This window comes from Erithacus rubecula (assembly GCF_903797595.1).
Source record: "Erithacus rubecula genome assembly, chromosome: 18".
In the NCBI taxonomy this organism is placed as follows: Eukaryota; Metazoa; Chordata; class Aves; order Passeriformes; family Muscicapidae; genus Erithacus; species Erithacus rubecula.
This window is the reverse complement of record NC_136670.1, coordinates 7,008,491-7,027,965: the sequence shown is the minus strand read 5'-3', so window position 1 is coordinate 7,027,965 and position 19,475 is coordinate 7,008,491. Positions and strand designations below refer to the sequence as shown.

At 63.3% G+C, this 19,475-nt stretch overlaps 3 protein-coding genes across 8 annotated transcripts; 2 read left to right on the top strand and 1 right to left on the bottom strand.

Annotated features, from left to right (window-relative positions):
* The first annotated feature begins 2,298 nt into the window (after positions 1 to 2,298).
* LOC306809936 (WAP four-disulfide core domain protein 2-like) lies at positions 2,299 to 4,435 on the top strand. Of its 2 annotated transcripts, XM_079321912.1 has the most exons (4): positions 2,299 to 2,669; positions 2,914 to 3,048; positions 4,020 to 4,172; positions 4,253 to 4,435. In XM_079321912.1, exons 1-3 carry the CDS (start codon positions 2,375 to 2,377, stop codon positions 4,169 to 4,171), a joined length of 582 nt encoding a protein of 193 aa, XP_079178038.1. In that variant the 5' UTR covers positions 2,299 to 2,374; the 3' UTR covers position 4,172; positions 4,253 to 4,435. The 2 variants fall into 2 exon arrangements, with proteins under 2 accessions (XP_079178038.1, XP_079178039.1); XM_079321913.1 differs by having other exon boundaries at positions 2,307 to 2,669; positions 4,020 to 4,435.
* A 4,430-nt stretch (positions 4,436 to 8,865) lies between these two features.
* Positions 8,866 to 14,041, top strand: LOC306809769 (uncharacterized protein). 5 transcript variants are annotated; one of them, XM_079321585.1, is made up of 14 exons: positions 8,866 to 9,061; positions 10,048 to 10,197; positions 10,474 to 10,617; positions 10,867 to 11,007; positions 11,286 to 11,417; positions 11,516 to 11,659; positions 11,769 to 11,912; positions 12,113 to 12,262; positions 12,349 to 12,495; positions 12,578 to 12,697; positions 12,803 to 12,940; positions 13,213 to 13,347; positions 13,434 to 13,561; positions 13,861 to 14,041. In XM_079321585.1, the coding sequence occupies exons 1-14, from the start codon at positions 8,962 to 8,964 to the stop codon at positions 14,026 to 14,028; spliced, it is 1,941 nt and encodes a 646-aa protein (XP_079177711.1). In that variant the 5' UTR covers positions 8,866 to 8,961; the 3' UTR covers positions 14,029 to 14,041. The 5 variants fall into 5 exon arrangements, 4 of the variants coding, with proteins under 4 accessions (XP_079177711.1, XP_079177712.1, XP_079177710.1 ...); XM_079321586.1 differs by having other exon boundaries at positions 13,430 to 13,561; positions 13,861 to 13,983; XR_013776303.1 differs by having other exon boundaries at positions 13,213 to 13,561; positions 13,861 to 13,983.
* Positions 14,042 to 14,768: 727 nt separating this feature from the next.
* SPINT4 (serine peptidase inhibitor, Kunitz type 4) lies at positions 14,769 to 16,056 on the bottom strand. Its single transcript, XM_079321600.1, has 3 exons — positions 15,685 to 16,056; positions 15,301 to 15,474; positions 14,769 to 14,945 (listed from the first exon to the last, which is right to left on the bottom strand). The coding sequence occupies exons 1-3, from the start codon at positions 15,788 to 15,790 to the stop codon at positions 14,770 to 14,772; spliced, it is 456 nt and encodes a 151-aa protein (XP_079177726.1). The 5' UTR covers positions 15,791 to 16,056; the 3' UTR covers position 14,769.
* Positions 16,057 to 19,475: the final 3,419 nt, after the last annotated feature.

The window sequence follows — 19,475 nt, the reverse complement described above, 5'->3', positions numbered from 1 at the left end:
CACCTCAGTGTGCCCCTTTTAATCATTGACCACGTTCCCTCAGCAGCCAGGAGACGTGACTCCAGCACCTTCCCTGCTGCCATGGAGGAGCCACGGTCACCTGCGAGGCTCGGGCGCAGCCACCGTGACCAGGCTCAGTGGTGGCGGGCACAGCTCCTGAGGGGCGCAGCAGAGACGAGCCTTTGGGGTCTGGCTTAAGGCTGCTGATCCCATGTGCTCAGTCAGGATCCTCCCTGGCCATGGGGACAGCTGGCAGACCCCTGTACTCCCCACAGCCATCCTCTGCTGAAGAAGCACCTGGCAGAGCCAGGGTGGGGACACCAATATCCCGAATGCCATAAACTGGGGACAGGAGCCAAAGCATTCCTGTGTCCCAGAAGGCGATGCCAACTGCGTGGGCTGGAGCTGCTGGCCCTGCTGCCAGCTTGCTCACTCCCTCTCCAGGTGCCCCAGCTGGCTGGGGGCAGCTTCAGCTGGATTGTTCCCTCAGCAGCCAGCTGGGCACCTTGGATCTGAGGCACAGCTGCAGGCAAAATCACTGGTGCTCACACTGCTCCCGCCAGCTCTCTGCTTCCCCTGTGGTTCTCCCCTCATTTCATGCCATGAGTTTTCCATTTCCAGGCTCCCATCTCCTGTCATCCAGCTGCTCTTGTGTGTCCTGGCTGCTGGCTTCTACCCTCCCAGCCTCCCAGTGCTGGCTGCTCAGTGCCAGCACCAAGGCCAGCCCACGCTGGGGTCACCCCATGCTGGGCCAGAGTTGTTACACGCTCAGATCAGGGCGATGATGCTCAAAGAGAGCACCAGCACAAGGCCACAGCCAAGTCACAGCGGGACACCAGTGACCCTGTGTGGGCAGTGGGGGACTGGCAGCAGTGCTGCTGCTCTAGAGAAGCTGTTTCTGGGTCCAGGTGGGCTCTGTCCCTGTGCAGCACAGGTAGGGATGGTGCAGATCCCTCATCTCCATCCAGGTGGGCAGTGTGCTCACCTCCCAGCTGTTACCATTCCCATCCCATTCTGGCCATGCTCCAGCCCTGGTGCAGGGGCCACTGGTGCAAGATGGTTGTTTTCATTCCTGGCATCCCGACGTTGGCCTTGGGCCCACTGTGGGAGCATCCCAGCCAGCCTGAACGTGGCCAGGTCCCAGCAGCTCCTCAGCAGTCACCATCCTGGAGGGCACAGGGAAAAAGGCTGCCTTGATCTCCCTGCCAGCCCAGGTGTCACTCCCACTGCTGACAGCGGTGACATGAGGTGCGGCAGTGGGGCAGGCGGGTGAGCGCCGGCTCCTGTTCCTGCATAAACACCCAGCAGGGAGGGGACCACAGGCAAAGGCAAATAGTTACTGATTTACTGCCACATCGCCGTGCCACATTGTTGACTGTGGGGTTAAATTACCTGGAGACGGACCCCGGCAGAGCAGACGCCAGCTCGTGACTCAGGCAGGGATCATGTCCGGCCCCATGTACCTTTGGCCCATGCAAGTTTACAAGATGCCTGGAGCTGGGGATGCCCCTGCCAGGAGCAAGGGCACATCACCAGGAACAGGGAAGGTTTCACCCTCCTGCAGGAGGTTGTGGAGATGGGTGCTGGCAGAGTGGCAAACGCTGATGTGAGCAGGGCAACCATGCCAGGTGGGCAAGCTGGGCCCATTGAAACCATCTCCAGCTTGATATTGCCAGGGGCTGTGGACTGTCCTGACCCAGCAGACGTGCCATGGGAAGGGTATCTTGGACAGGCTGGAGGGACTGGGGTCTTACAGCCCCAGTACCACCATGCCCCGGAGCACTGGGAGTGCGTCAGTGACTCACTCCCTGACAGCCACCTGCACAAATGATCCTGTCGGACGGTCCATCCGCATCCCCAGTGCTGTGAGAGGCTGGCAGGGTCTATGGGACACAGCTGTGGCTGGGCAGGAGCTCCCGCGGCCGTGGGAAGGAGCAGAGCAGCCCCGGGGCAGGAACCTGCCCAAGGCACCGGCAGCCTGGAGGACTCTTCATTAGCAGAGCTAGAGCTGGAGGAGAACAGTGGCTGGAACAGGAGCAGGAGCTGGGTAGCAGCAGTAGAGCTCAGCCACAACCCTGTCTGCACTGCTAGTTTCTCCCAGCCTCGGGGCATCAGCGACCCAGGCCAGGGGCTCCGTTCAGGCTCACAACTGTGCAATGCGGGCTGAGTCGGGGCAGGGACGGGTCATGCCCCGTCCAGGGCGCACTGCGGCTGCCTCCCTCCCTGCCAGCGGTACCACTTCATCTCCGCGGCCGATCGCCACGCAGGGCCAGGGCGAGCCAGCGGCGCGGTGGGCTCAGTGCGGGGCTGTCCGGCGGGCGGGGGCCGTGGCCAGGGGTGGCTGGCTGCCGTTCCTGCCGGGCGAGTTCTCAGCATGGCCGCGCAGTCTCCTCGAGGCTCCCCCTCCCTGGTCGGCAGCCAGCAGCAGCAGATACCTGATACTCGGGTTGTGCAAGCGCGAAGGGGGAGCCTGGCCCTGCCCGGCCCTTGGGAGCCACCCGGAAGGCCGAGCCCGCCGGCCCCACCTGGAGAGGAGCTTAAAGGCCGGCCGGGCGGCCACAGCGCAGCCGGTTCCTGCACCATGCCCGCGGCCCGCAGCGTCCTCATCCTGGCGGGGCTCCTGGCTCTGTGGGCAGAGCTGCCGGCAGCATCCGCCCAGAATGACACCAGTGAGTATGAGCGCATGGCCCAGCACGGCTCGGCACGGCACGCCCGGCGAGCGGCCAGCATCCCTCCCTCCCTCCCTCCCAGCCCCAGGGCAGCGGGCGTGGGGGCAGCCTGTGCCCGGCTCGGCTGGGCTCGGCAGCATCCCTGGACCCAGCCTGGGGCCGGGGCAGCATCTCCCGGGAAGGGACGCAGCCCTCGCCCTGCCCGGCGCCCCGCGCTGCCCGCGCCCCCACCTTTGCCTTGCAGCCAAAGCCGGCGTGTGCCCCAGCCCCGCCACGGACGCGGTGAACTGCACAGCGGGGTGCCAGTCCGATGGCGACTGCGAGAGCACCCTCAAGTGCTGCCCGGCAGCCTGCGGCAGGGCCTGCCAGAAGCCTGACGGTAACACTCCCTCCTGCTCCTGGCCGTGCTGCCCCGCGCCGGTGCCACTGCCACGAGCCAGCAGCCCGTCCCAGCCGGCAGTGCTGGGTGCCCGATGAATGTTCAACTGCAGCACAGGGATTGGGGGCTGCATGGAAGCCCAGCAGGCTCGGGGTGTGCTCCTGCTGGGCCACCTTCACCCTTCCTCCTCTCAGGAGTGGACACCCCCAAAAGATGCTGGAGCTTGGGTGGAGGGTGGGGTCTGCGCCGCTCCCCACTGCAGCCCTTGTTGCCTGCTCAGCCCTGTGAGCAGCTGCCAGCCCAGGATGTGGGCACTGTTCTGTTGCTCACCACAACAGTCCTTCTGGACAGCAACTCAAGGAGATGGGTGCAGGAGTTGGAATTCACAGCTGCAGACAGATGGATGTGACCTGGAGGCTCCAGTGCCTCCATGGCTGCCTGCAGGACAGTGCTGGCTTGGCTGCACTGCAGTGGAGGGCAGCATGGTGCAGAGCCAGAGCTCAATGCCAGTGGAGGCAGTGGGACAGCGGGGCAGGGTCCCCACACTGCCAGGCATAGGCTGTTTGGGGGCACATGATCCTGGCTGAGGCCTTGGCTGTTTATGGCCCATATGCCATGAACAAATAGCCAGGGCCCTCCATGGCAGTTGTAGAGGACAGCAGGGCCAAGGTCTCCATCATATCTGCATGTTGCAGCTGTGCATCCCATGCCAGCCATGTGTTCTGAGCAGGAACACTGGGCATAGGGACCATTGGGGACCACCATGCCTTGTGTCCTCCCTGACGTGTCCCCATCAGGTGCAGCTGGCAAGGAACACCAACAAGCAGAGCTATGGGATGGGGGAAATGCTGGGTACCATGGTGGTCCCTCCTCCACGGCAAATAGGGGCCCACAGCTTTGGGAGCTGCAGGGTGGGCCCTGCTCCCCATGCCAGGGCCAGCAGGTCTCAGCCGTGTTCCTTTGCCTTTCAGACAAGCCTGGCACCTGCCCACCTGTCAACCCAGGCATCCCCATGCTGGGCCTCTGCACCAACCAGTGCAAGATCGATGCTGACTGTGCCGGGATCCAGAAGTGTTGCAGGAATGGCTGTGGCAAGGTCTCCTGTGTGACACCCATCCACTGAGGTCAGTTGGGTGCATTCCAGCCCCAGGGATCCTACAGCACCTGTGCACCCATCCTGCTCACAGGCTCTGCTTCTTTGCAGGTGCAGCCACCTCCTGCCAGCCCAGCCACAGGGAAGCTGCTACCCAATGCCCATCCCACATACCCTGGTCCTGGCCCTGCACCGTCCCCCTGGATTGGAGCCTTCAGCCTCAGTTTTCTCCCTGGGGTTCTCTGCTTGGGGTGAACCCCCTGCACTCTCACCAATAAAGCAGTTTCTCCCTGTCATGCTGTGGCTGCCTCTCCATCCCACACCATGTCTATGTCTTTGTTCCATGCTGTGGCCACCTCTCCATCACAAAGCATGGCTGCCTCTCCATCCTATGCCAGGGATACCTGGAAGGGCTTCACACAAGCAGCAGCATCAAGTGACTCTGTCATACCTCCAAGAGTCCCCAGTCTATGCCCAGCCTGGGTCTGTCCCCTGGGTCCATGGCCCCAGCTGTCTGTGCACACTGGCTCCTCCACCTTGGCTCTTCCACCATGCTCAGAGCACAGCTGTCAAGGTGCAGCTGTGTCTGTGTCCCATCAGAGCAGAGGTGCTCTCTGCTCCCTGCTCTGCAATGGCCAGGGGACACACAGGCTGCAGCACGTGCCCGTACACGAGCATCACCCAAACTCCTCCTCACCCCCGCCCTCCCAGCCTGGCTGTGGCACCTTGCCCACAGCAGAAGCCTGAAGGAGCTTTCAGCAGTGCAACCCACATGCCCTGGTGTCATGCCTGCCTCTGCCACATCCCTCCCACCTGCTCAAAGCTGGGCTCCTGCTCCTATTGTGCTTTCCCCTGGTACTTCCTGCTCTCCACAGTCTCCAAGGGCCCTGTTGCTTCTGTACCTGCCTGCTCCTGCTCCCAGTCCCTGGGATTGGAGCATATCCCTCCTGCCTGAGAGGGGCTGGCACCCCCAGAGCTCCCACTCTTGGCAGGGGACAGAGCAGAGGCATCCCCTGGGACTGAGTGAGCCCCGTACCTTGCCCAGCACTGCCCAGTGTCTAGTGTTGGTTCCCTCTCTCTCTCGATGCTGGTGCAGGCTGTGCCAACACCACAGCTCTGCAGAAGCTCTCCCTGCTCCATGTGCCAGGAAGGATCCAGTGGGCACTGAAAACTGGGAGAAGATACTGCTCCTGTGTCCCATCCATGCTCACAATGGTGTGGCTCTGGGAGTGCTGCTCAGCCCTTGGCCCAGCTGCTCACAGGTCACCAGTGACCTGGAAAGAGAGCTGCAGATATGTCAGCCATGGGCCATGAGCCCAGCACTGCCCTAGGAGTCTCCCCCAAGCAGAATTGTTCGTGCTCAGCACTCCCACAATCCCAAAACTGTGCTGCCATGAGAAGGAGCGCCTTGGCTTGGCCAGCCCCCAGTCCAGCAGGGTTTAAATCCCAGCCCACTGCCCAGAAGCACATTGATTGCAGCACCATGCTGGGCCACTGCACCCTTCTTCTGCTGCTCCTGGCACTGCTGGCCCTGGCCCAGCAGCACAGCCCCAGGGACCAGAGCACTGCCCTGACCTTCACTGCATCCCCACACGGGGCCCTGCAGGGACGCTGGACCTCCACTGCCCCACCTGCTGCCCCCAAAGTGGGTGAGTGCCCAGCGGGGCCGAGCGGAGCCCCGTGGCCTCCCAGGCTGTACTGCCTCTCTGACCATGGCTGCCCTGGCGCTGAGAAGTGCTGCCAGGTTGGGAAGGTCTGGACCTGCCTCCTGCCCACCACAGGTACCTGCTCACTCCAAGGGATGCCAGTATGAGGATCAGGGAATGGTGGGGGGTGTGGGCTGGTGCCTGTGTTGGTGCCCCTGGAGCAAGCCCTGCTCCCTGGGACGTGGCTGCATGGAGCATCTTCTTCTGCAGAGAGCCCAGGCTACTGTCCCCGTGCTGGCAGTGCCATGGGGCCAAGCTGTGGGACAAGATGTCACAACGACACCACGTGCCACTCGGGGGAGAAATGCTGCACCCGCGGCTGCTGCACCCGCTGCGTTCTTGCTGAGCCAGGTGAGATGAGCTGGAGATCCCCGTGCCAGGCTGAGGATGCCCTGGGACAGCCCCAGGGGTCTGCAGCCCCCATCACACTGCAGGGGAGTTGTGGGCAGTGGGGCCAGGCTGGCTGCATGCCAAACCCTGAGCCTTCTCTCCAGCCAAACCTGGGTTCTGCCCTTGGAAACGTGCCCAGAGGAGAGCTGCTGCCTGCCCCAACCGCTGCACCGATGACCGGGACTGCCCTGGGGAACACAAGTGCTGCTTCTCTGGCTGTGGGTTGGCCTGCACCCCTCCAGACACAGGTACAGCCCTGCCAGCCCTCTCTGATCCCCATGGGCAGCCCACCACTGCACTGGTGCTAGCCCAGCTCCCTGCTGGCAGAGCCCAGCATATGCCTGGCCAAGTGTGCAGCTGGTGGCATCCATCCAGGCCCCAGGGAGTGTGTGCCGCTGGCTGCAGCTCCCGGTGCCACACGCCTGCTCTGGGCACAGCCCCAGCCCTCGGGAGCCCCTTGCCAAGAGCTGGCCCTCAGGGTGCTGTGGGAAGGGATCCCCATCCCCATTTCCTCTGTGATGGGTGGGAGATGGCTCTGAGTTCATGAAAGACTGAACCCCCTCCTGACCCTCCCTCCTGCAGTTCTCTCTGACTATGTGCTGCTGCAACCAGAGCAAGGGTTGTCCTTCACCACTCCAGCTACCAGCTGGCATCCCATATTGAGCTGTGACTGGTCTCACTGGGTGAGACTGGTATGATTGGGAGGCTGGGGACTGAGCATGGTGCTCTGGGAAGGAAGATGGAGGTGCAGGACAGAAACAGGATGGAGACTGAGGCTGTGCCAGGAGCAGGACTGGGGGCAGAAACCTGGCACAGCCACACTCCTCACTGTCAGCAGAGAGCCACCGTGCTGCAGAGAAGCCTGGCGTGTGCCCCGAGGTGCTGCGGGGCTCCCTGGGGCCCTGCCTGGAGCTGTGTGACACCGACAGTGACTGCACTGGGGACGACAAGTGCTGCACCACTGGCTGTGGCCACACCTGCAAACCACCCAAGGGTAAACCATCAGCACTCTGTGGGGCCAAGACCCCTGTGCCCCCTCCCTACCTGTCACCATGACCCTCCCAGAGGCAATGGGAAGTTGGGGACTGAGCTGCTGTCCAGTGAGGCAGGAGCTCAGTGAGGAGCTCACCCCTGCAGGCAGGGTGGCTCCCCCACCCTGGAAAGGTGCTCTGAGCCCCTCACCCCTTTCTCTCTCTACATGTGCCAGCGGAGCCAGGTCTCTGTCCCCCTGCAGCAGAGGGTGATGGGACAGCCAAGTGCCTCCTCCTATGCCAGCAGGACAAGGATTGTCCCCTTGGCCAGAAGTGCTGCCTGCAGGGCTGCAGCTGGGTCTGCACCCACCCACTGTGGGGTACGTCCCCTCCAGCCTGCTGCCTCCTGAGCCCAGCCTGGAGGGGACAGAGGGGGGCCCAGGGTGGGCACACCACAGGGCCCCCCCTCCTTCAGAGAAGGAGCACTGAGGCATCCTCACTGACCACCTCACTTGCCTCTTCCAGGTACAGCATAGCCATGGCCAGGAAGGGCTGCACCAGGAGCTGCCATTTCATAGTCATCCCCCACTCCACTGCCATTGCTCCTGCAGGCTGAGCAGAGCTGCTGCTGCACCCCACACCTCTCCGTGTGCACTGGCAGGATGGCACCAGCACTGACTCTGATGCTTCTGGGTCCCTGGCACCCCCAGCAGCACCATTAAGGGCTGCATGCTGCCTGCACTACCCCATGGCCAAGATTCTTTCTTAGTGACTCCGCATGAGGCAAAACCCTGCATCCACAATGGCCCCAGCTGCTCCACAGCACTGAGACAGAATAAACCATCCACAGCCACCTCTGCTCTGGGTCCATCCCTGTTCTGTGCTCGGGTTCTCAGAGGTGCTGGCAGCCTGGGCTGCGTGCAGGCAGGGAGGTGCAGGCAGCCATCCCTGCACGCAGGCGCTGCCCCAGGGGAGGGAGAGGGTCCCAGGTCCATGCAGGTGACTTCCAGCCATCATCATTCCATGGTAACCATCCTGATGGGCCTGGAGGCTGCATGATGTTCCCTCAGCAGTCATGAACTGGAAAACCAGTTCCCTCAGATTCCTTGTGCCGAGGAAGGGCTCATTTGCATCCCAGAGTGTGAAAACCTGGTGGGAAAAGCAGTCACGGGTCAGGACAGATGGAGCACCTGGACAAGGAAGGGGGCAGGGAGCATCACCCATGTGGCAGGAGCCGTGGCAGGGGCCATGACAGGACCTGCTTACTCTTGGTGCTGGATCTCAAGCAGTCCCATGCATGGGAGCTACACCTGGCTGAGGAGCAGCAGCATGTCAGTAAAGCTGTTAGAACCCCTCCTGCTGCTCCCAGTGCCATGCCAGGATCAAGCTATGGGGTCTATCCACAGACCCCACTCCAGGGAGTAGAGGGGTGAGTGGGGTTGGAAGGAAACCCAGAGAGGGAGTGGCAGCCAGCTCCAGCAAGGATGGGGCGGTGCAACATGGGGGACAGCAGTGCCTGACCCCATTTGGCCTTCCCAGCCCCACAGGTCACCCTGACCGTACAGCAGGGTTTGGGCAGAGATAAGCAGGATGGCTGGCAGGGCACCAGCAGGTTCTGGGAACTGCTCCTCCTCCTGTCCCTCCTGTCCATAGCACAACCAGCTGCCACGGCAGACAGCACAACTTCAGCTGCCCTGGCACTTCAGGCACCCCTGCCACAGACTTTAAACCAAGTCCCAGCTCAGCTCCAGACATGCACAACATTCCTGGCAGCACCATGAACCCTGGAGTTTTTCTCCTCCTGGGCCTCCTCATCCTCAGGGCAGAGGCAAGCGTAACACCAGAGAAGGGTGGTGAGTACCAGGAGCCAAACCCAGCAGCTGCCAGGCACAGGCAGCCTGGGAGCAGCTCCTCCATCCCAGTCCCATGTCCCTTCTGTGTCCCTCTGTCCCTGCCCAGCATATGCTGACAGGGACCCTGTCCCAGCTGGCTGCAGCACCTGCACTGCAGCCCTGCTGCCTGGGGGACCCTGTCTCCACCTCAGGGTGCAGGGGCCTGTGTGCATGCCCCCAGCCCCGTGGGCACCCCCTGCACCCCACGGACACAGCAACTGTCAGCTCCCAGCAGTGCCAGGTGCAGCAGGGTCTGTGCTGCACCCTGGGCACAAACCCTGCTGCCAGCCCCTCCGAGGGACAATGCCTGGGATGGTGGTGCCCAGCAGCTGCAGGGCTCTGCCCACAGCGAGGCCACAGCCGGTGCCTCTTTGTTTGCACCAAGCAGCTGCTGTTTGCAGTGAAACTCTGGCAGCGTCTGTTTGCAGCCCAAACACCCGGCCCTGCCACAGCCCCAGCTGGCAGCAGGAGCCGGGCACAGGTGCCAGCTGGAGCTCGCCTGTACCAGAGGTAGGGCTGTCCAGGGTTTCCCAACGTGGCCAAGAGGAGTGTGCCAACGAGGAGGAGGAGGAGAAGGAAGAGGAGGAGACAGCAGCAATGAGGAGCGTGCTGCTTGCAGTGAGGATCCCCGTGGCAGCAGGATGCTCAAGAATAACCCTGACCTCCAGCTGATGCTGGCTTCACCCTGACAGGGCCAGTGACACTCCTCATGGCACTTGTGAGGGCACACACGGGCCACACTGTACCCTGACATGCTACACTGGGCCACACTGTGCAGGTTGTGATGTGTCCAGCAGCTCCAGGCCATGATGCAGAGAAGTCTGCAGCTCCTGGGCTGCAGTCCCTGCTCCAGTTCCCTGGCCCCTGCTGAGAGACCCACATCCTGCTTCCCCGTGATGGAGGATGAGGGGCTCTGGCACTGTCCTGAAATCGCCATCCCAACGCAGGGGACTCCCTGAAACCGTGGAGGTGTCCGCGGGACTTCACGCGCTGTTTGCGCCTGGAGTCCCCGCTCTGTGCCAATGACTCCAGCTGCCCCGCCGGGCTCAAGTGCTGCCACTGGGAGTGCCGGCTGCGCTGCATCCCCCCGGCAGAAGGTACGGCACCGCAATCCAGCCGCTGACACCCCCTCTGTCCCGGGAGAGCTGGCACCCTTCTCCCTGCCCCATTCCCTGTGCAATCCCCATTGCTATGGACCAGCTCCCTGTGTGCTGTTAGCAGCTTCCTTGAACGCTGCTGGAATATGTGGATGGGATGGGACACAGGGAGGGGTGCAGCCAGGGCGAGGCAGAGGGGTCTGGCAGGGGCAGTTTCCTGGGGCTGCCCTAGGATACTGCAGTGCAGCCTCACTTCTCGGCCCCTCGGCGTTGCAGAGAAGCCCGGTGCCTGCCCGGCAGCAGCCCCCGAGGGGCTCATTGCCCCCTGCTCCTTCCCCTGCCTGGAGGACAAGGACTGCCTGGGAGCGCAGAAGTGCTGCCCGCTGGGCTGCGGCTCTGCCTGCTTGGAGCCGGCGCAGGGTAAGGACTCGGCGGGACGGCTGGGAGCCCTGGCTTACCCCAGGGACCCTGTTGTGTCATAGTTATCTCCCTGACCCCTGGGGCAGCACACTCAGCTCTCCCTGCACCGGCAGCTCCTGACAGCTGCCGGGAAAATCCAGCGCCGGGACGTGGCTGCAGGCATCAGGGATGTGCGGGTCATGCAGGAACCAGGGACCCCCGGGGCAGGTAGGGCGGTGCTGAATCCTCACACCGCTTCTGCCCTGCCAGACCAGCCCAAGCCCAGCGAGGGCCCCACGGTGCAGCCAGGATCATTCCGGGAGCGGTGTCGAGGCGACGGCGACTGCCCCGACGCGCAGAAATGCTGCAACAGCAGCTGCGGCCACCAGTGCCCGCCAGGAGCGCTGGCCGGTGAGCAGGATGGGACAGGATGGGCAGTGAGGGCGGGGACACGGCCGAGAGACCGGCAATGATGCCGGGAGTACCAGCCACCATGGCACAGAGCTATGGTACAATCGGGACTCCTCACCCCATGCTCGCCAGGGTGGGGTCTGCCGGGTCTGGGGTGGGAGCACACTGCACAGCCCCCAGGTGGGCACTGGAGTGGGGAGGGAAGGGGAGAGGAGGGGACAGCGCAACCGCCCTCTGGTGAGGCCACCAGCATGCTCTGATCCTGCTCCACGGTGCAGACACCAGCCCTGCCCCAGTCACTCAAAGGTCACGGCAGCACCAGTGGGGATGCCTCAATGACCAGGACTGTCCCCCAAACTACGTGTGCTGTCACCAGCTGTGCAGCAGGGACTGCGTGGAAAACAGCCAAGGTGAGGGGCATGGGAGCCTCCCCAAATATTTGACAGCCCCACGTGCCCTGATCCCCATCAAGCAGTGGCACTGCAGCCACCCCACACCATGCCTGTAGGGAAGGATGGATTCTGCCCAGTCCGTGCCGGGCTGTTCCCCAGTTACAACTGCAGAGCCTGGTGCTGGCACGATGGCGAGTGTCCCCACGAGGAGAAGTGCTGTCTCCGCGGCTGCGACTATGTCTGCCTGCCCCCGTCCCGAGGTGCCAGATACGGGCAGGGGTGTCCCCCAACTCCAGGGACTGTGAGACTGGGTGGGGAAGATCCGCTGCTGCTGCTTGCGCTTCCAGCCCCGCTGCCTCCTGCCCCCAGAGAAACCAGGCATCTGCCCGCTGGCTGAGGAGGCTCCGCTGGCTCCGTGTGGCACCACCTGCACCAAGGACTGGCAGTGCCCGGGGGCTGAGAAGTGCTGCAGCAGCAGCAGATGTGGCTACGTGTGCTCAGCCCCTGAAGCAGGTGAGGAGATGGTCGCTAGAACAGGGATCCCGCCGGGAACGCTGTCAAAGCTGCTGGGCGCAGGATGCGGGGCGGCGCTGCCATAGGGCAGGCACTCAGATCCCCGGGAGCAATTGTCGGGGCACCGGAGGCTGCAGAAAAGGTGGTGCCTGCAATACAGGGTGATCCCTCCTCCTGCTGTCTCTTCCTGCCCCTCTCAGATAAACCCGGTGACTGCCCAAAGGTGAGGCCACAGCACACATCGGAGCCGTGCACGGAGACGGATTCCTGCACCCACGACAGGGACTGCTCCCGGCAGGAGAAGTGCTGCTTCTCCGGCTGCGCCATGCGCTGCACCCGCCCTGCCCAAGGTGAGCGTGGCGGCCCCCAGCACAGGGAAGCGATGTGAGAGCAGGGCTGGGACCTCCGCCCTCACCCGGGTCCCTTCCTCCGGCAGAGCACCCCGGAGAGTGCCCGCGGGCGGAGCCGTGCTGGGACCCGCGGCGCCGGCGCGGCAGCCAGTGCCTGGATGACAGCGTCTGCCGGCGAGGGGAGAAGTGCTGTGACACCGGCTGTGCCTGGGAGTGCGTGGCCGTGCCCAGAGGTAGAGGGCACAGCCTGTTTGGGGGGAGGTGGCCCCAAGCCCCCAAGGGCAGCCAGGTGACCGCAAGTTGGTACCACTGCAGGCAGCGGGGACAAAGCTGATGGCCGGTGTGTGGAGGAGTGCCAGGCTGATTCACAGTGTCCCCGGGGACAGCGGTGCACCAGCATCGGCTGTGGCCACGTCTGCATGGACATCCCTGGAGGTGAGAACCAGCCAGGCCCTCCAGGAGCCATGTGTGGCTGCCTTGAGTGCCTCATGGTGAGGTGCCCCAGACCAGATGTCCCTCAGCTGGGTGATTACTTTGCAGGCAGAGTGGGAGTGTGCCCCATCTCCAGGGAGGGGGGCACGTGCCTGGACCTGTGCAACTTTGACGAGGAATGTCCCTGGGGCCACAAGTGCTGCAGTAATGGCTGTGGCCATGTCTGCATGCCAGCCTCTCTGCAAGGTCAGCCCCTCACACCCACCCAGCCCAGCAGGGGTAGAGCCCAGGCCCCCTTGGCACCCACCCCAGGGCATTCTGGCCCTTCATCCCCAATAAGGATCCCCCACCATGACCACACTGGAACCCTGAGCTGCCAAGGCAGCTGTACCTGTGGGGATCTCATACCCTCCATAGATATGATCTGCCCCCATCCTTCTTTCCATGCCTCCCCTTTTTCTGTGTAAATGATGAGCACACACAGCCTCGGCTCAGTCACCAGGAGACCCTACCCACAGAGCATGACACCGTGGCTGTGCCCCAGCCCAGTGCTGAGCGATGCCCAGAGGAGTGTGAAGCTGACTCACAGTGTCCCTGGGGACAGAGGTGCACCCGCACCTCCTGCGGCCGTGTCTGTGTGGACACTCCTGGAGGTGAGGCACAGGAGACCCAGTGTTGCCCCACATGTGGGGTGTCTCAGCTGGGTGGTCCATGGCAGGGTGCTCTGCCCTGCAGGCAGAGGTGGAGCGTGCCCCAGGCCTGGGGGTGGGACCTGCCTGGACCTCTGCAGCCTCGATGAGGAGTGTCCCTGGGGCCACAAGTGCTGCAGCAACGGCTGTGGCCACGTCTGCACGCGGGTGTCTGGTGGTAAGGAGGCCTATGGCCAGCATAAGGGGCCAGCATCAGGGCTAACACCAGGTCATACAGAGTGCCAGCTGACCTACATGGAGGGCACAGCCCTCAGCATGCTCCCAGGTCAGCATCACTGTGAGGCCAGTTCCCACTGCTGCCCCATTGCTCTGCTCCCAGCAGATTCATCTGCAGGGCATGGAGATATGGAGTGGGATGGAGCTCTCATGGGGCTGCCCAGCATGGCTGCAATCATGGCCACTGGTCCCTCACTCCTGCAGTCTCCTTGCTCCCTAAAAGCACATCCTCCTTTTCAGACGCTGTGTGATGGGAGAGCAGCTCCTCTGCAGCAGGAAGATGCCTTCTTTAGGAGACATGGGACAGTCATGAGCCCCAGCTGGCCTGTCCCCTCCCCACCACCTCCAGCAATAAAGTGTGTGTTTATCTGCCCCCAGCTGCCCCATGTGGTCCTGGAGTGGCCTTGAAATCACCTGAGGCCTCCAGGGGAGGAGATTCAGACAGAGTTGGTGCCACAGGGCCAGTGAAGCAGTGCAGACAGACCCGGGTCAGGGCAGGCTGGGGACAGGTATCCATCCCCAGGCATCCATTGAGGCAGGAGCTGTTCCTCCTCCATTCAGTGGCTTCAGCTCCCAGTCAGGTCATGTCAGCAGCTTGGAGACAGGGCTGGGCTGGGAGCCCATCGGTGGCAATCTGAGCTGCAGGGTGGTGTCTGGGTGAGCCCTGCCATGCCATGCTGCTGGAGGCACCCACCGCCCATCCCCATGAGGGAGGAGTGCCCAGAGGGACAGGCGCTGTCTGCTCCTGCCAGCACAGGCAGGAAGGACCAGACCCAGACCTGCTCATCCAGGGACCCGGCCTTGTATTGTCACAGTCCAAGGGGAGGGACAGGCTCCTTGGGTCAGGCACCACGCACAGGAGGGGGCATCCATGCTGGCATGGGCACATGTTCCTGTCCTTCAGCCAGTGAGCATCTCAGGCAAACCACAGCCCCCAGCATGGCCACCCTGGCCCACAGCCCTCATTGCCACCAGCCCCATGGTCTCCCTGTAGGGTCAGGGATGTGGCCACCAGCAGCAGCTTCCCCCAGGCAGGGCTGTACAGAAGCCCCCACTTCCCAGGCCAGCACTACCAGCACCTGGAACTGAGAGCTGGGACATGAGGAGAGGGGCCAGGAGCAGCTGCCATGTGTGGCCCACAGCACAGTGCTAGTTACTGACGTGGGAACAGGCCTGGAAGCACTCGCCCTTGGTCTCAAAGTTGTTCCTGTTGCCGCCGCAGCCGCCGTAGATGAACTCCTCACACTGCTGGCTGGAGGCGTTGAAGAAGAAGCGGCGGAAGAGCGCCTTGCAGTTCCCACAGACTGAGGGCAGGTAGCAGAAATCTGCATGATCCAAAGGGGACAGGCTGAGCCAGGGCAGGGGGGCACCACCACGCTTCAGCACTCTCAGGCCCTCAGACAGCTCTGCACAGTTCTGGTCCCTTTTTACTGCTATACCCTTTGTGTCAGCACACAGCTCTGCACCCACCTGCCTACAGCCCCACACACCAGTAGCTTCCCCATAGCACAATGTGGTGACCCCCAGGGTCTGCAAGACCCACCAAGAGCTCGGGAGCACCCCAGGGACCTCCCTTCCCAGTTTGCTGCCCCATGTCAGCCAACACCCCTCCTGTCACCCACCCCTGTGAATGGCATACTGCCACTCCAGAGCCCCCCCACCACAGCACTGACTCCTTACCCCACACTGGCTCCTGGCACGTGTAGCCACACTTGCTGGGACAGCACTTGGTGACCCCGTGGCAGTCGGCATCGCTGGTGCAGCGTGAACAGGAGGCACCCATGTGGCAGGAGCCACAGTCCTTGTCCAGCAGGTCCTCTACCTCTGGGATGTGGTAGCAGTACCCAGGCTTAGCTGCAGGACACAGTGGCTGCTGGTGAGAGGCACAGAGCAGGGGCCAGAGCAGCCACAGCAGCCCCCCAGTGCCCCAGGGTCAGATCCCAGGCTACCACAGTCCCACACTTGTGGGCACCTGGCAGCATTTGGGGCAGTGGGAAGCACTGTAGGAAGCAATAGCAGCACCCAGAGCATCCTCATTCCCAGCCAAGACCCAGCCAGACTCACCCATTCCCAGCTCCTCTTGTCCAGTTATGTGCGGGGCCGGGCTGGAGCGCTTGGCAAGCGGGAGCAGGGCAGCAAGGAGGAGAAGACAGCCAGGTGGCAGCTCCATGGTGCCCTGGATGGCCGGGTCTGGCTCTGGGTGTGGTGGGCTGGGATTTAAACTGTGGAGGCGGGGCAGAGGGAGCAGGGCTGGTGCCTAAACCCAGCTAATTCCTGCCATGCAGGTAATGAGCCACACCCAGGCAGGGCCTGGTCTCCCTGGTGGCATCCTGGCCACAGCCCTCGAGCTGGGGGGACCGGTAGGACAGGACAGCTGTCCCGGCACAGCCCTTGGGGAGCCTAGCTGGGTGGCAGCAGCATGCCCAGGCTGGGCTGGGGACAGCCCACAGTCTCCTGGGGACAAGCTGGGGACAGACATGGGAAGGCTGGCACTGGCCTCTCCATTGCCAGGGATCGTCACAGTGCCATGCCAGGGCATGGAAAGCTGCCAGCCGGGGAAGGGCGGGGGCACGGCACACTGCAGCACCACTCTCCCTGCGCTCCCTGTGGTGCAAGTCCTGGGGAAAGGTTGTATCCCTTCATCGCTTTCGCCCGTGCTCCCTCGTGTCTGACAGAGAACATCCCGGGCAGGAGGGCCCAGCACAGGGCTGAGTCTGTGGCTGCCACCTCGCTGCCTCCCATTGTGGCTGTGAAAGGCAGGTCCCGCTGGACATTAATGCTCCCACCCATTCCCACCCTGTGGACGCCTCTGTCCCTGGGTTTGGGGCCTTCACCCGCCCCATTCCCGGGGAACACCAGTGCAGAGCCGTGTCCTGTGCCCTCCTGGCAGCAGAGGGGGGGTACAGCGGCTGCCCCGGGCCCGGTTCCTGGCTCGCAGCCTCAGCTCCCGGGGGAAACCGAGCCCAGGCAGCGCTGAGCTGGGAGGCACCGCCGGTCCCCGTGGGCGGGCGTGGGGTGAAACCTGCCAAAGGAGGGAGAAACAGATTAAGATATTCCCATTCAGCAAGAATAATTGTCTTCCTAATTACTGCCGTAATTACTGTCCCAAGGGGGAAGCGGAGGGCGAGGAAAGCTTCGTGGGGAGGGGCCAGGGAAGCCGGAGTCGGGGTGGGGTTTGGAGGGCGGTGCCTCCCCCGCCCTCGCCCCCCGCCCGCGTCCCGCCGCAGCTTTTCCTGCCTCTCCTCCGAAGCACCAGGGTGAGGTCCTGGCAGTGTCCCTGGAGTGGGACACGGCGACATGGCCAGTCCTGAGCAGGGGTGGGAGCAAATCCGGAGGGACGTGCCGGAGGCGGTCGGGGATGTAGAGTCAGGGTGGGCAGTGGGAATGATACCCTTGTCCACCGTCGGTGGCCACAGCGCCAAAATCCACCGGAGCTGAACTTTTCGTGCTGTCTCCCTGGGGAATCGCAGCGGCCGGGTGATCCCTGGACGGACTGATGGCATCTTCCAGGGCAGCCCTGCCTGTCCCTGCACTGGCAATAACATCATGGCCAGGCTGGGACAACACCACGGTGGATGCAGGGACATGAACGGCCCCAGAGATGAAGGGGGGAGCTGCTCCCTGTAGATGTTGATGTTTCACATGACAAAAAACCACTCCCAGAGGAGGATGTGTGTCGTACCCCCGGTCTGACCTGACACCAGGGTTTCCGCAGGGTAAGCAGTAGATGCAGTCGTGAGGGCAGAGCCTGACCTCTTCTATGGGGTACCCAGGGAACACCCAGGAATGCGGCACCTCCCAGGAATGCGGCACCCAACAGGGACAGGGACAGAGGCGGCGCTGTGCCACTGGGATGATGCTCCTGGCCAGGCCAAGCGCACGGCAGGAGCGGTGCCGAGGGGCAGAGGGAGCACAGGGAGCGTGGACTCACACACTTGTGTCCACACCTGGCTCCACGTGCGCACACACACACACACATGCAGAGCGGATGAACCCTCCTGCCTCTCCCAGGGACAGGCCCTCCCGGGAGGGACAGGCAGGGAAGCCCCCGCAGCTCCCGTGCTGTCCTGGCGACACTGCGGTGCCCGGTGTAGCCAAACCCATGGAAGGGGCAGAGGCAGCCTGAGCACCTCCGGGAACCTGAGCACCCACTCTGCCTCCGGCAAGGACACGGGACGCGTTGCTCCAGCCCTGCAGTCCTGGCAGAGCCCCATCCCCCTGTCCCCAGCTGCAGGACTCCGTGGCCCTGGACCTTTGCTGCTCTCCAGGTGCTGGGGCAGCTGGCCAGCGCTGGCCAAGAGATGCAGGGCTGAGGGGCCGGTGGCAGCGTGGGGCTGTGGACCGTGTCCCGTAACAGGACGTCCCTCGCGAACCAGCGATTGTTCTCACAGGCAGAACAATGCCCGGAGAGCTGCCAGGGCACCACGGGCTGCTCCACAGTCCACTGCTCCACTGCCCGGCCCGGGGAACCTCCTCCACTGTTCCACCAGGGCAGCTCCAGGCGGGATCCCCCCGCCCTTTGCTGCTGCCTGCCCCATTCCTTCTCCTGCAGCAGGAAGCTGCATTGGCTGCTCTTGTGCTATGCACAGCGTGGCTCTCTTGGGGCTGCACGGAGCCCAGCACCAAGCAGCAGCGCCTTGCTGCCTCCCCCGAGGCTTGTCCAGCAGCAGCTGCCTGCGGGAGGGAGGGGACGGGAGGGTTCACGCTCGGATGGAGCCTGTCAGATGCTGGGGCATGGGCCAGGTCATGGGCACCAACCTTCTGCCCCAGGAGCATTTAAAGCCCTGCCTGTGCCCGGGGCAGCCCCCACGCTGCCCATCTGAGCCATGCGGCTGCTGTCGCTGCTCCTGCTCCTGGGGCTCTGCTGCCTCTGGGCCCGGCTGGTCTCCCCAGGTGAGTCTGGGTGGGCACGGGTGGGCTCAGGTGGGCACAGGTGGATGTGGGAGCCAGTGGAACACCACTGGCCATGGGCATAGACACCAATGCGTCTAGGAGTGCAGCATCCCACCTATGTCCTCTCCCCTACATCTCTGTATGCTGCAAAAATAACTACCAAACTGCCCACAGCTTCTGGGAGAGCTGTCTGGGGTCTCTGGAGCCCTCACCCCCAGCGTCCCACTCTGGGGCTGGCAGATGTGCCCAGTCATGCTGCAGTGTGAGGGCCTGAGCATGGTTTCCTGTCTTTCCCAGAGTTCACCTAGCCCCCACCTGGACCTGGACCAAGGACCCAGTCTGTGCAGCCAGCCCACACCAGACAGCCAGACAATAGCTGGACAGCTGGACAGCTGGACAGCCAGCCATGGAGGGCTCCATCAGCTGCTGGATAATCACCCAGCCTACTAATCCCACCTCAGCACACTCAGCTTGGTGCTTACCATGGGGGTCTCTGTGCCCCCCACCCCTCAGTAAACCCAGTCTGTGATGAACAATGTCTGACTCCTGCTGCATCTGTCTCCTGGTGAGCCCCCACCAGCTGCTGAGAGACCTTCAGTCCCTGTGGGAGGGATGGGGTACCTGTCCTTGTGACTCCTGGTCAAGCTTTTGGAGGATGCTTGGGGAGCCTCAGGTGCCACAGACCCTACAGGGAGATTTCCTCTGGTGCAGCCATGCTCTGTGGGTCCTGGGTGGGTGCGTGTCTGGGGCTGTCTCTGAGGGTCTCACACAGGGAACAGAAGGATTTTCCTGTGTGGAGGGCCCTGCTGAGCCCACCCTGGGCAGGAGCAGCACCAGAGGGTCCCTGTGCAGGGACAGGAATGGGGCAGCCACAATGACCTGGCAGTGCCAGGCACTGACCAAGGACAGCTTATTACACCCAGCCAGTGGCCAGTGTGGGGTTAATGAGGAAAGAAAAGGTC